Genomic DNA, 14,400 nt, shown 5'->3' with positions numbered 1-14,400 from the left:
CAAGAGTCAACGAAGAATTTTCATCGTCAGGTTTGAATTCAGTATGCCTGTTAAATGCAGTAGTGATAACTAGTGATGAACAAACGTGCTCGGATAAGGTGTTATTCGAGCATGCTCGTGTGACAACCGAGTGTCTTTGGCATGCTCGAAAAATATGTTTGAGTCCTCGCGGTTCCATGTCTCGAGGTCATTTGAGAGCCACAACACGCGCAGGGATTGGCTGTTTATTAGGCATGTTCACTCATCACTGATGATAGCCAGTCAAGAATGTTGTAAATGCAACTGTAGCCAGGAATAATGAATATTGAGGACATATATATTAAAAAAAAATGTGGGCAATAGGACATAAACAAGAAGAGAAACACTACAAATTCCTCAATTAGATTATCTCTTAAGTCTATATGCAGAGATCTAAATTCCAGCTTGGTTAATAGGTTGGTAAATCTGGAGTTTGTCTCCAACACACTGTCTTCGAAATAAGAAAGGTGACAGAAGACATGAAAGCATTCCTAAATCAGAGGAGGGCACGTGACATGTCGTTTCCTTTGGATAGATGTGCTGTCAGCTGAATCTTCGGGTAAAGAGCAGAAAGGCACTGCCTTGTCCTTTCACTGTCTGACAAGTGAGCGTAGAGCAGTAGGGGCCAGTGCACGTTGACAGGCTGTACGTGTCATATGTTGAAGTAAATTATCCAGCCATGGGCTCTTCTGTCTTATGGCTTTCTATCAATAATTTTCAGAAAGGAACGGTGAACATCCAATGTACAACAAGCACCTTTCCACCTTTTTTTTCACCGGTGTCCAGTGCGAGGACAAGGACACATATACTTGTTGTGACTTTCAATTTATTCAGTTTTATAAGCATCTCCCAATTCTTTCTCCCTCACTCAATACTTAAAGTGAATGTGCCCCCCCCCCCCCCATTTGAACATTTTGAGCTATTAATATGGGCACACAGGTCGTAGACTGTTGACACAAGTCATATCTATATGTCTCCTGGATGATGCCTTGTTCAGTGCAAATCATCTTTTATCGCTTTATGTTAATTAGATCTTCCAGGCTATGGGGCGTACACTGCCTGGAAGATAACGCCGCTTCCTCACTTCATTATACCAGATTTTTCCTCCCTTCTTTTCACAGTGTGCTTTTGATGTCTTAAGTCTGAGAGCTGCCTGGCACGACCATTATACAGGGGAATAGGGAATGACATGCTTACTATGCATTGGGATAAAAAGGAAGTCGGGTGTGCTCCTTTTCTTTGTGCCGAAAAACATTTGGACCGAAAGTTACAGTGACACTTTGGTGCCTGCAAACAACAAAACTGAAGTCCGTGCTCCCAGAAAAACAGAACAGTGAAAAGTGGCTAAGATGCGCAGGTATTTCTGGCCGCGCACCTGACGACAAAGGAACACTGAAGACAGGGGAGGAGGAATCTGAAAGAATGGAGAGAGGAGGCAGTCTTAACTTCCAGGCAGCATACAGTTGGATGATCTAATTAAAGCAATAAAAAGTTATTTTTACGGAACAATCCATCATCCAGGAAGCATACAGGTATGGCTAGTTTCAGCTGTCTACAACCTGTATGCCCATAATAATAGATCAAATGCTCATATGGGAGACAGATTCCCTTGAAGGTTAGACTTGAATCAGTTATAATGTACAAATGTAGGTGCATACATTTAGACCATTTCTTTAAAATAATAAAATGAGGTAGTTTATTCTGCCCGCAGAGTGGGCACCAAAGTGAGCATTTTTTAATGTGTGAAGCAGGCATTGAGTGAATTTTCCCAAGGGCTGCCATCTCAGGAGATAAAACACAACCACTGCTAATAAAAGACAAGTGATGTCTCACAGAGCATGGACTTTAGCACATTAACATGACATCTGGCTTTCTACAATTGTAAATACTGTTGATCAGGTTTACACCTACATTGAAGTTCTTCTATTAACACAATATAGAATCATCAGCTTTTATCAGTGTATTCTAACTGTACACTTACCATCTTCATCTGTTTGGATAATGGTCTCTTCACTTTCCTTGCGACCCTCCGGATTAGTTAAGATCATTTTTAAGCTAACATTGGTATAAGGAGGAAGGTGGTCCACCACATGTTGAGGAGCTTTAGGATCCATATCCAAGCAATCAGCTTTGTTAAATCCATGGCCTTTGTAGTAGTGATAGCAAATGGTGACATTGAAGGTATGACAGCGAGTAATATTATAGCCCAAAGACTCCCAATCAACAGCAATCCGTCTGGACTGAATCTCTGCAATCTTCAAGGTTTTAGGTGTTCGCATTGGTTCTAGAAAAAAAAAAAAAAATAACATACATTTGAATAGGGATATGCATACATAACCTTAACTTTGTATTGTAGAAGGACCCTGGCCTAATTTGTCCTCCAGAAGAGGAAGAGATCGTCATTAAAAGGAATCTGTCAGCAGGTTTTCTTACGTAATGTGAGAGCAGCATGTCGTCAGGGCAAAGACCCTGATTAGTGATCTAGCGCTAACAAGACTTTTCGGTGCAGTTTTCATAGAATCCCTGCTTTCTCTGTTGTAGATATAGCAATGCAATGAATGCTGAGCTCTATCTAGCCTTGCACACACCGGATTGGCAGGTTCCTGTAAGAAAGCTGCAAATGAGTGGTGGTGGCGGGATTACACAGATTAGCCTGACTGGTCTGCACATGTGACCAAGTCAGGCAGTGATCATTTCCTACTGATAAAACACAGACTGCATTGAAACTACAACATCCATCCTAATAAGTGACATGCCTGGAATGAGAGCATCTTTCTATATATTATGCAGCTCTCATATTAAATAGCAAAAACCTTTTTACGGATTCCCTTGAAATACTCTTCATTTTGCTGACTATGTCTTAGGCAGTAATAGAAAACAGCCAAGGAAACTAAAAAAAAAGTATCAGGTTTTTGAGATTGTTCTTGAGGTTTATTTTTTTAGTTAGCCACAAATAAAGACCATCATTAAGTATTACATTTAGGTTTATCAAGGAAAATGCATTTAAAGGGGTATTCTCAAGGTGTCTCTTGAGCAACTAAGAGCCATGCTCTCATTACTTCCTGCTGTCTGGCATGACTTATGCCCCTCCTTGAGTGGCAGTTCTGGTGAGCAACAGAACTGTAGAATTATAAAGCTGAGCAAAAGGTCAGCTGTAATACAGTCCTCTATCAGTGGCTTGTTCTGGAGTGAACATACTTGCACGTAGAGATAACTGGGCTCTTGAACAAGCACACAGCTTTGGACTGAGAGAAAACCTTGACTAAGTGACCTGCTCTAAAAGCTAAAGATGGTGGGGTATAGTGATTTTGCAAGATTTAGAAACAGTGGCTTGTCAGGATTGATGTATAGAAACCAATGGGCTGGAGAAAGCTGACTAGTTAGTAAACACCTCTCCAGGAATATATCTACTGCAAACACTCGGCTAGGGAACGGGCACCAGTTGCCAAGCTCCATGGAAACCAGCTGTATACTATGAAAGATAAATGCTCTCATTGCCCGAGAATTACAGCACATAGAAAAAGCAAGGCAATTGCCACCTTGCTTATTTTCGTGCTGTCCAACAAAAGCAATTTAGTTATTTGAGAACACCGCTTTAAATAATTCAATTTTCAAATCGTTCTCATTAAAAAAAAAGTGTTCAAGTTTTAAAGTTATCTCCCATCCAAAAGATAGGGTATAACTTTCCGATTGTTGGGGGTCTTACAGCAGTGGCTTCCAATAATCCAGAAATAACCTGCACTCTAATTAATAATGAATGGAGCGGTAAGGCATATGATTGATCTCTGCTCCAATCAGATGGGGCTCTTCCGATCCACAGTGATTAGAGAGTTATCCCCTATCCCATGGATCAATGGAAAACTTTTAAACTTGAGAACACTCCTTTGAAGCTGGTCTGAAATTGCAAACCAGCCTTATCCCAATTCAATACCAAATACAGTCTACTGATAAGTAGGGCACGAATTTTTGAAAAATCTAAAATTTTCTTTTTGTAATTTGACTTATTTCACTGCCTCCACAGTACTAATATAGATTTGATCTGCGCAGATATGCTTTAGCAGTTTAATACAACTAGGCTGCGGTATAATCATTGAAAATCTTTAACTACTTTACACCCCTATACACACGCTAGGCACAATAAAAGTAAATGTACTTTACATTTTCTATCATGTAGAGAAAAAGCACAAAGCTTACAGCAGGTGAGGACCAATAAAACAGCTGCAGTCCCACAAGATGCCCCCCTGAAGGGGGAACACCACTGCTGTTTTGGCTCATTCCCTGCCGTTCAGAGATGTTCCCTGTGGGTTCGTAATCAATGTTTAAGGTTCAACAACATTATAGCGGAAATGTTAATTAATAGCATGATCCATTTTAATACTGCTGGGAGCAGATGCATGGGGCTGTGATGACAAGACCATGCAGCTGTCGCTTTTAATTTTTTTTTTTTTAAGTAGTAAATTAGCCCACATATCTTACTAGAAAAGCATCAATATCCCCAGAATTGTGGTGAATCCTCTTGCATGCCGATTCAGTCTGCTAATTGACCTAATTGCTCAGTTATAGTAGCAGTCCCGAGGATCACGAAGATTTGAGCAGACATTTAGTGTCGATTAGAGCTGAGATTACCGCAGAAAACGGGAAAAAAATGGTAAGAAACTATAATGCCAAAGTGAGTGTCAGCACAAACTGACTGTCCAAATTAGGCACCGCATGTCGTAGGGCACATAGAACTAATAAAAATCGAACCATTCGTGTCCAACTGGGATGCTGCTTTTGTACTCATTCTTCAAACATGCTAATATGGTGCCCGATGCACCCTTGATGGGCCAGAGTGGTTTACTGCATCGTTCCACCTACTTGTTATACATTTATCTAACATGGAAGAAGGGGGCATTGATACATGTAAAGTGTACATCTATAACTAGTAGGTGGGAAAGTGAACTGAACCTCAATCATGCCAGAGGAATGACATTGAGAAACTATTTGAATATATATTATTTATTATTTAGCTGAAAGGTGTGTGTGTGTGTGTGTGTGTGTGTGTGTGTGTGTGTGTGTGTGTGTGTGTGTGTGTGTGTGTGTGTGCGCGCGCGTGCGTGTGTGGAGGGTGAGGGAAGATCTTAATACCAAGCGATAGGGAGAAGGGGTTATTATACTGTAACCTGTTCTCCCCATGCAGCTGGAAGGGATAAAATGGAAGCCTTGGACCAGCAAGCAATTAAGATGGGTAGAGGACAGTTGTCCCCTTGAAGCTAAAGCCGGGGAGTATGAGATTGAGCTCATTTTGTGACCGGGGAGAAGAGCAGCGGTGAAGGCTTGCACTGACTGTTCTAACTGCAGCTGACAAGAGTAGTAGAACAAAGTGGTACTGTTCCTCCTGATTCTATTGAAGTCTATGGGGTAGCTTTTCTCCATTGGAGAGCGACATGCATGACATGCCAGGGTAAGGAGGCTTATAGGCCATGCAATGTTTCTTATGGAAATTAAATATGCAAATTGTCTCTTCAGTGAGGTAGAGTTCTTGAACTTTGGTGCCACCTACTGGAAGCAGCGAGATTTGGATGTTTCGCCCCCAGCAGTTCGCCCCAGGCTGCATTTCGCCCCCGAACATTTGGTCCCCAGCATTTGGCCCCCAGGGTGTTTCGCCTCGGCACTTTCCACCCCCGCACATTTCGCCCCCAGCAGTTCGCCCATGGGTACATTTCGCCCCTGCACATTTCGTACCCAGCATTTGGCCCCCGGATGTTTCGCACCCGGCAGTTCGTACCCTTGTGATTCATGAATTCCCGTCTGTCATCAATGTTTCGCCCACTGCAGTTCGCCTCCGGATGTTTGTACCCTTGTGGTTCATGAATTCCTGTCCGTCATCAATGTTTCGCCCCCGGCAGTTTGCCCCCAGATGTTTGTACCCTTGTGGTTCTTGAATTCCTGTTCGTCATCAATTTTTCACCCCCGGATGTTTGTACCCTTGTGATTCATGAATTCCCGTCCATCATCAATGTTTCGCCCCCAGCAATTTGCCCCAGGTAGTTCGCCCCCGGATGTTTGTACCCTTGTGGTTCATGAATTCCTGTCAGTCATCAATGTTTTGCCCCCAGCAGAATGCCCCTGGCAGTTCACCCTGGAAGTTTGTCCCCTTATGGTTCTTGAATTCCTGTCCGTTATCAATGTTTCACCCCCGGCAGTTCACCCCAAGATGTTTGTACCCTTGTGGTTTGTGAATTCCTGTCCATCATCAATTGTTCGCCACCAGCAGTTTGCCCCCGGATGTTTGTACCTGTCATGGATCGCACCATGACTGTCACCAATATGTCACGATCGGGGTGACCTTTGGCCAGCCCACGGCTATGACATGTGCAGAGGGGCTTATCTTAGTTATCCCTCCACTGGTCAAATGTGACGAAAACACACACAAGGCTATTGACCTCTTAGTTTACCGCAGGGGCTTATTTTAGTTATCCCACTGCTCCTACAATGTAACACGAACTGCAGGGATTTATGTATATCCCGCTTTTCAGTTCCGTGTGAACTTGCAGCTCTCTGGTGCCCCCCTTGCACTCAGGTCAGATTAGGTACTGCACCTGGGGTAATTAGTCGCCAGAAAGCCTGCCTGCTAGGTACTGGCTATTGGGCACGCTGCAGTGAGGCGATATAACTACTTCCACTCAGGCAGTAACAAGAATTATCCGCCGTCGCTACAACGACTCCCAAAAGCACAGGACACGGTATGCCGCCACCAGCTTCGATTAACGGGTCTGAAGCTAACACAAAACAGTAGCGTAATTCCCTTCCAGAGACTGAGGGTACGTTTTAGAGCAGGAGAAGGAAACTAGTAAATTAAATATTTTACTCCGAAAGATTAGGCAGTGTTTATAAAAAGATTACAAGGATGTTACAATAAGAGACAATTGAAAGTATGTACAAAGCAATTACAAAATAACATGGATTAAAGAAGGAAGATAAAACTCATGTTCTCAGATCATCTCCGGCAAAACCATGCTGGTAGGCGGAGCCCCAAATGTCCCAGTGCATCATGAAGTCTGGATAGGAACAGCTCTTCAGGCATAACTGAAGGCTGGGTTAAAGGGACACTGTCACCTGAATTTGGAGGGAACAATCTTCAGCCATGGAGGCGGGGTTTTGAGGTTTTTGATTCACCCTTTCGTTACCCGCTGGCAGCATGCTGGCTGCAATATTGGATTGAAGTTCATTGTCTGTCCTTCATAGTACACGCCTGCGCAAGGCAAGATTGCACCTTGTGCAGGCATGTACTATGGAGGACAGAGAATGAACTTCAATCCAATATTGCAGCCAGCATGCAGCCAGCGGGTAAGGAAAGGGTGAATCAAAAACCCCAAAACCCCGCCCCTATGGCTGAAGATTGTTCCCTCCAAATTCAGGTGACAGAGTCCCTTTAAGTGAAGTCCCTTATACCTGCAGCCTGGTGACATCACTAAAGGGGCTGGTTTCCCAGGACCCTCCCCTCTCCTCAGACATACAGATTTCAACAGCAATTCTTATAATTGCGATATCTTTGCTGTAGAATCTGGCAGAGTCATAACACACACCTCATCCATCTTGTATTAAAATTGGCTTTCTATTGGTACCAAATTCGGGCTAGTTGGGACACACGGTTCCGGAGAAATCCGTACTTTGTGCCCGTTGGTATTAGAGGCTCGTGCTTATAGTGTTTGGCAGAGCTACCAATGGACGTTCGCAATATGAACTGATTATTTTCCTAGCCCAAAATCTTACTATAGAACAAAGAACCTCTTATCTTAAGAGAGATATCAGACCAGTTTTAGCCGGTACAATTGTCTATTGCAGCTACAGAGGTTGTAAAAATTATTTTGGTGGGAAGGAATGAGGGATTTGGGATCCATACACACACATTTCAGCAAGCAGAAACACAGACAGAAGGGGGGATCAGAGCCCACGGTGTGCTAACAGGGAAAACTAATAATCATATTACATTTTATACATTATCGTGACTATCCACACAGGTTGAGACCTCAGCAAAAGGGAGAGAAGTAATTTTTATTTTCTGATGAGCAAACTCCGAACATTGCCTGTTTGGGGTTGGTGTGGTTGAACCCGATCAGGCAATGTTCGATACAAACCCTGAACTTTCCAGATCGGGTTTGCTCATCACTAGATACAGTATGATATGTAATGGATGACAAAAAGAAGCCATTAAGTGTAACACCACATACATGACAGTAAAATGATGGTCACTTGTCTTAGATCAGGGGTGTCAAATTCATATTCACCAAGGGCCACATCAATTTAATGGTTGTCCCCAAAGGGCCATTTGTTGCTGAAAGACGGAATGCACACAACTGAGTCCCATCCAGAACATGCATTTCTCTGCACAGAGCAGTGCATGCCCTGTATAAGGCATGGCACGGTGGATCAGCTCTTTGCCAGGCACATCTTCCCTGGATTTCACTCAAATCATGGAGAGCTATGGCTGCAGCTTACAGTCACTTGTCATTGTCGTTGGTGCTGAAAGTTGCTTATAAACAGCTGGTTCAATGCAGAATACAACTGAACCCTATTCTTGGCCTAATCTGAGGAATGGGTATCTATAGAAAAAGGGGTCCTGAAGTGAGAATACCACTTTTATCTGCTGCTCCATTCTTTTGTATACTGGCAGAGTGTTCTGTGAGGGCTAATCCCAAAACCCCCCATCTGAAGACCTGATAAAGAGGTTCTGTAGAAGCTGATTAACCACCACTTTAGTTCAGCAAAGCCAAAATCTTAAGGTACCGTCACATTTAGCGACGCTGCAGCGATCTAGACAACGATCCCGATCACTGCAGCGTCGCTGTGTGGTCGCTGGAGAGCTGTCACACAGACAGCTCTCCAGCGAGCAACGATGCCGGTCCCCGGGTAACCAGGGTAAACATCGGGTTACTAAGCGCAGGGCCGCGCTTAGTAACCCGATGTTTACCCTGGTTACCAGCGTAAACGTAAAAAAAAAAACAAAACATTACATACTTACATTCCGGTGTATGTCCCCCGGCGCTGTGCTTTCCTGCATTGTCAGCGCCGGCCAGCCGTAAAGCAGAGCTTTACGGCTGGTCGGCGCTCACAGCCAGTGCAGGAAAGCAGAACGCCGAGGGACAGACACCGGAATGTAAGTATGTACTGTTTTTTTTCTTTTTTTACATTTACGCTGGTAACCAGGGTAAACATCGGGTTACTAAGCGCGGCCCTGCGCTTAGTAACCTGATGTTTACCCTGGTTACCAGTGAAGACATCACTGAATCGGCGTCACACACGCCGATTCAGCGATGTCTGCGGGAGATCCAGCGATGAAATAAAGTGCTGGACTTTCTGCTCCGACCAGCGATGTCACAGCAGGATCCTGATCGCAGCTGCCTGTCAAACTGAACGATATCGCTAGCCAGGACGCTGCACCGTCACGGATCGCTAGCGATATCGTTCAGTGTGACGGTACCTTTAGTTCTGCAGAGACGGTTGGTAGGATTAACCCTGTAGTCGGTCAACAATCCCCCTGCTTCCATACATAGCCTGCATTAAAGGAGTATTCTCATGCCGAACAGCAAAATCAAAATAAGGCAGCATGCTTCAGCAATCATGTTGCAGTAAGCATGCTGCCAATCTTCCCCTCCGGGTACTTATCTAGAGGTCTTCTGCTCATCTTTGCCTGGCTGTGTGGGCTGGCGATGGTCATGCTGGATCTGGAGGCCACCATGAGTCTTGGTGACAGGAGATAGAAGAAAAAGCTGGTCCTAGGACTCTGACACCAGGTTGAGTTGAACCACAACGCGCTTCAATGGCAAAAAACCGTGGACCACCTGAAGACTGTGTATGCCGTTGAAATGCATTGTGGCTCAACTCAACCTGGTGTCAAGAGTCCTTTTTTCTGCACTTCAAGGACCCGCTTTTTCTTCTATAACCTGTTATTATATCCTCTATTGGGGGTGTCCGGCTGGAGCTGCGGGGACTCGGCTGTCTACCTTCCCCTTCCTGGGACTACTGCCAGCGCTCTACTTAAACTGCCAACTATTGATCTATATATGCAATTCCATGGTGACAGGAGATGCATCATGCCCCCTGGATTGACTGATGAATGGGGCAGCAGTGACATCATGTCAGTGAGCGGACTGGAGACATTCAGCCTCACTGCTGCGGCATTCATCATGCTTCATGGATCAGTGATCCAGGGAAGATGAAAAGACACCCAGAAGCAGAAGACATCATGGGGAACTGCTAGACTGCACTCCGTGACCCAAGGAGCTGCAGCTGCGACTGAGAAGTATGTCCATTTTGTTTTGCTCTAGGGAAATACTACTCATTTAAAGCCAGCCAGAAGAGACACTGGGTGAGCTGCTGAAAAGGCAGCCACAGGAATCCCCAGCAATTGGGGTCCTGTATATTTTACCCCATGTATGTTCAGCCCTAGATGTTTTGATCCCTGCAAATTGACCCCAAAAGTTGAGGGTGAAACATCTGGGGTCAAAATGTTAGGTGCGAAACATAAGATGGCGACACATCCAGGGACAAAATGCTGTAGGAGAAACATTCGGGGGTGAAACATCTGGGGGCAAACTGCTGGGGGCGAAACATTGCTGACGGACAGGAATTCATGAACAACAAATGTACAAAAATCCAGGGGCAAACTGCCGGGGGCGAAACATTGATGACGGACAGGAATTCATGAATTTTAATAGGTGGCACTAGAGTTCAAGTTCACTTCCTCTCTGAAGAGACAATTTGAATATTTAATTTCCCAAAGAAGAATTGTATGGCCTTATAAGCCTCTTTACCCTGGAATGTCAGGCATGTTACTGTCCTTTAAGAAAATGCTACACTTTAGACACCAGTCATAGGCCTCTAATTCAGCCTAAATCAGATCTCATGATCTGCAATGAGGGGGCAACATCCCAAAACATGCATCTTCAAATTTAGATTCTGGTTTGGCATTTATCCTTAGTCATAAAGCAAGGTTCGTTTTAGGGTCAATATTGACTTTTAGGATTGCCACTTTCAATAGCTGGTGCTAGAGTTCAAGACCTCTTTCTCTCTAAGGCCGGAGTCACACTACAGCGAGATACGGCCGAGTCTCGCAGGTTAAAACCAAGCTCTGGCACCGGCACTCCAGAGCGGAGCATGTGGCCGCATAGCAATACATGGAGCTGCACGCTCCGCTCCGGAGTGCCGGTGCCAGAGCTTGGTTTTAACCTGCGAGACTCGGCCGTATCTCGCTGTAGTGTGACTCCGGCCTTAAGGAGACAATTTGCAGATCCAGATTCTTTTGAGATGTGTATACTGCCAGATAAATCCTAAAGGGATCAGAAGTCATTACGTGTGCTGCCAAATGCACGCTCTTGAGATCCTGGATGGTCTCTCTGCTACAATATAATATTTGTACACCACAGGTTCAGTTACCCTCATGGTGGCCAATACCGTAGGCAATGAGCTGTACACAATGAAACACATAAAAACTGTAATATCAGGAAAACGCAACCTAGAAACAAGATATTACCATAAATGCAAAGTTGCTTAACTTCATACCATTAGATTAACCCTTTAAAGTGCCAGGCTTCCTGTCTAGTCACATGGGAACAAGCTGGTGAATCTACCTCACGGCATGTGTGAAGCCAGAGAAGCAAATATCTGGACATACAGTAACGATCCTTAAAGTTGGCTATCGGCTTAAGAAAAAATCAGATTTGATTTTTGTGTCTGCCCAATGCTCTAGAGCAGAGGTCCCCAACTCCAGTCCTCAAGGCCCACCAACAGGTCATGTTTTCAGGATTTCCTTTGCATTGCACAGGTGATGCAATTATTACCTGGGCAAGACTAAGGAAATCCTGAAAACATGACATGTTGGTGGGCCTTGAGGACTGGAGTTGGGGACCTCTGCTCTAGAGAATCAACACTATATGAACTGTAGCAAGCATTTCAGCTTAGCCCCACTCAAAATATGGATCTTATTTTAGAATCTTATAAAAGTATCCACTGCTGAATAATTTTTAAAAAATAGAAAACATTCTTCCTCTAAAAGCCATACTAATATAGCCAAAGTTGATGACCAGAAGCAGCATATATAGTACCTTGCGAAAGTATTCGGCTCCCCGAAACATTTCAACCTTTTCCCACATATCATGCTTCAAACAAAGATACCAAATGTAAATTTTTGGTGAAAAATCAACAAGTGGAACACAATTGTGAAGTTGAATGAAATTTATTGGATACTACATGGTAGCCCGATTCTAACGCATCGGGTATTCTAGAATATGTATGTAGTTTATTTATGAAGATTTTAGAATAATACATTGAATACACAGGATTCGGCCGGCCGGGCGCGACCAATTAGCGAAGCGTGGTTCAAATCCCACACCAATTTGAGGCCGGACTGCGCCAGTCGCTGATTGTTTGCGGCCGGACACATAGTATACTGCACAGCCATGTAGTATATCGCCCAGCCCGCGTAGTATATGGCCCAGCCCGCGTAGTATATGGCCTAGCCCGCGTAGTATATGGCCCAGCCCGCGTAGTATATGGCCCAGCCCGCGTAGTATATGGCCCAGCCCGCGTAGTATATGGCCCAGCCCGCGTAGTACATGGCCCAGCCCGCGTAGTATATGGCCCAGCCCGCGTAGTATATGGCCCAGCCCGCGTAGTATATCGCACAGCCCGCGTAGTATATCGCACAGCCCGCGTAGTATATCGCACAGCCCACGTAGTATATCGCACAGCCCACGTAGTAAATCGCACAGCCCACGTAGTACATTGCACAGCCCACGTAGTAGATTGCACAGCCCACGTAGTATATTGCACAGCCCACGTAGTATATTGCACAGCCCACGTAGTATATAGCACAGCCCACGTAGTATATAGCACAGCCAACGTGGTATACAGCACAGCCAACGTAGTATATTGCACAGCCATCTACTATATAATTGTCTAAAAGCAATGTCGGCGTCATATCCCTGTAAAAAAAAAAAAAGAATTATAATTAAAAATAGTGATACAGGGATTTTTGTGTTACTCACCGTAAAATCCTTTTCTCCGAGTCGTTCATTGGGGGACACAGGACTGTGGGTGTATGCTACTGCCGCCAGGAGGCTGACACTAAGTAGGTATAAAAAAAAAAAAAGTTAGCTCCTCCTCCATAGCATACACCTTGCCATTGGCCCTGACAGCTCCAGTTTGGTGCACAAGCAGTAGGAGATAGAGAAAACAAAACAGCATTAGAGCAAAGACAACATGTCTAGAATAATACTATAGTCTGAACAACTCCATAGACAAATAAAATGAATAGGGAGGGAGCTGTGTCCCCCAAAGAACGACTTGGAGAAAAGGATTTTACGGTGAGTAACACAAAAATCCCTGTTTCTCCATCGTCTCATTGGGGGACACAGGACTGTGGGATGTCTCAAAGCAGTCCCAGGGTGGGAAGAAGACTCACTGGAAGAAAACCCCTAGGCACTTACCGCCTATAGGTGTGATACCGCAGCCTGAAGAATTTTCCTTCCCAAACTTGCATCAGCAGAGGCCTGAGTGTGGATATTATAATTTTTAGAGAAAGTGTGCAGGCTGGACCAAGTGGCCGCTTTGCAAACCTGCTCTGCTGAAGCTTGGTGCCGAAGCGCCCAGGAAGCCCCTACCGCCCGAGTAGAGTGTGCCCTGATCCCAGCCGGGATGGCTACACCCTTGATACGGTAGGCCTCCTGAATAGTGGTTCTTATCCATCTGGCTAACTTCGATCTAGAGGCTGCGAGTCCCTTTTTATGACCCGCAGGAAGAACGAACAGAACATCCGTCTTTCGAAAAGAAGCGGTCCGAGAAACGTATCTTCTCAGAGCTCTCACCAAATCTAGAGTATGGAGAGCTTTTTCCACCCGGTGTGTAGGCGCAGGACAAAAAGAAGGCAAGACAATGTCCTCATTAATGTGGAATGAGGAGACTACTTTTGGCAAAAAGGAAGGTGCTGGTCTCAGCACCACCTTATCCTGATGAAATTGTAGAAACGGCGCCTGACAGGACAAGGCCGCTAACTCCGATACCCGCCTAATGGATGTTATAGCTACCAGAAACAAAACCTTCCAAGATAGGTACCTTAAAGGAATATCTTGGAGGGGCTCAAATGGAGGTTCCTGAAGAACACTCAAGACCAAATTAAGGTCCCAAGCTTCTATCGGAGCTTTGTAAGGAGGGACTATATGAGAGACTCCCTGCAAAAAAGTTTTTACTTGCAGATTGGTAGCGATCCTGCGCTGGAAAAGAACCGATAAGGCGGATATTTGCCTCCTAAGGGTACTTGGAGCGAGACCTGAGTCTAGACCAGATTGGAGAAAAGCTAGGACATTAGGAATGGAAAACCGAAGAGGAGGAAGACCCTTCTTC

General features: G+C 44.8%; 1 protein-coding gene across 9 annotated transcripts in view; it reads right to left on the bottom strand.

The window, feature by feature from the left end:
* Positions 1-14,400, bottom strand: part of PTPRK (protein tyrosine phosphatase receptor type K) — a 413,915-nt gene that overhangs the window by 132,191 nt on the left and 267,324 nt on the right. For all 9 annotated transcript variants that reach the window (XM_069726055.1, XM_069726057.1, XM_069726060.1 and 6 more), the window contains exon 8: positions 2,000-2,302. In XM_069726055.1, the coding sequence (XP_069582156.1) occupies positions 2,000-2,302 (303 nt within the window). The remainder of the gene's footprint in view (positions 1-1,999; positions 2,303-14,400) is intronic.

Source organism: Ranitomeya imitator, chromosome 5 (assembly GCF_032444005.1).
Source record: "Ranitomeya imitator isolate aRanImi1 chromosome 5, aRanImi1.pri, whole genome shotgun sequence".
Lineage (NCBI taxonomy): Eukaryota > Metazoa > Chordata > Amphibia > Anura > Dendrobatidae > Ranitomeya > Ranitomeya imitator.
This window is presented reverse-complemented; position numbering and strand designations above follow the sequence as displayed.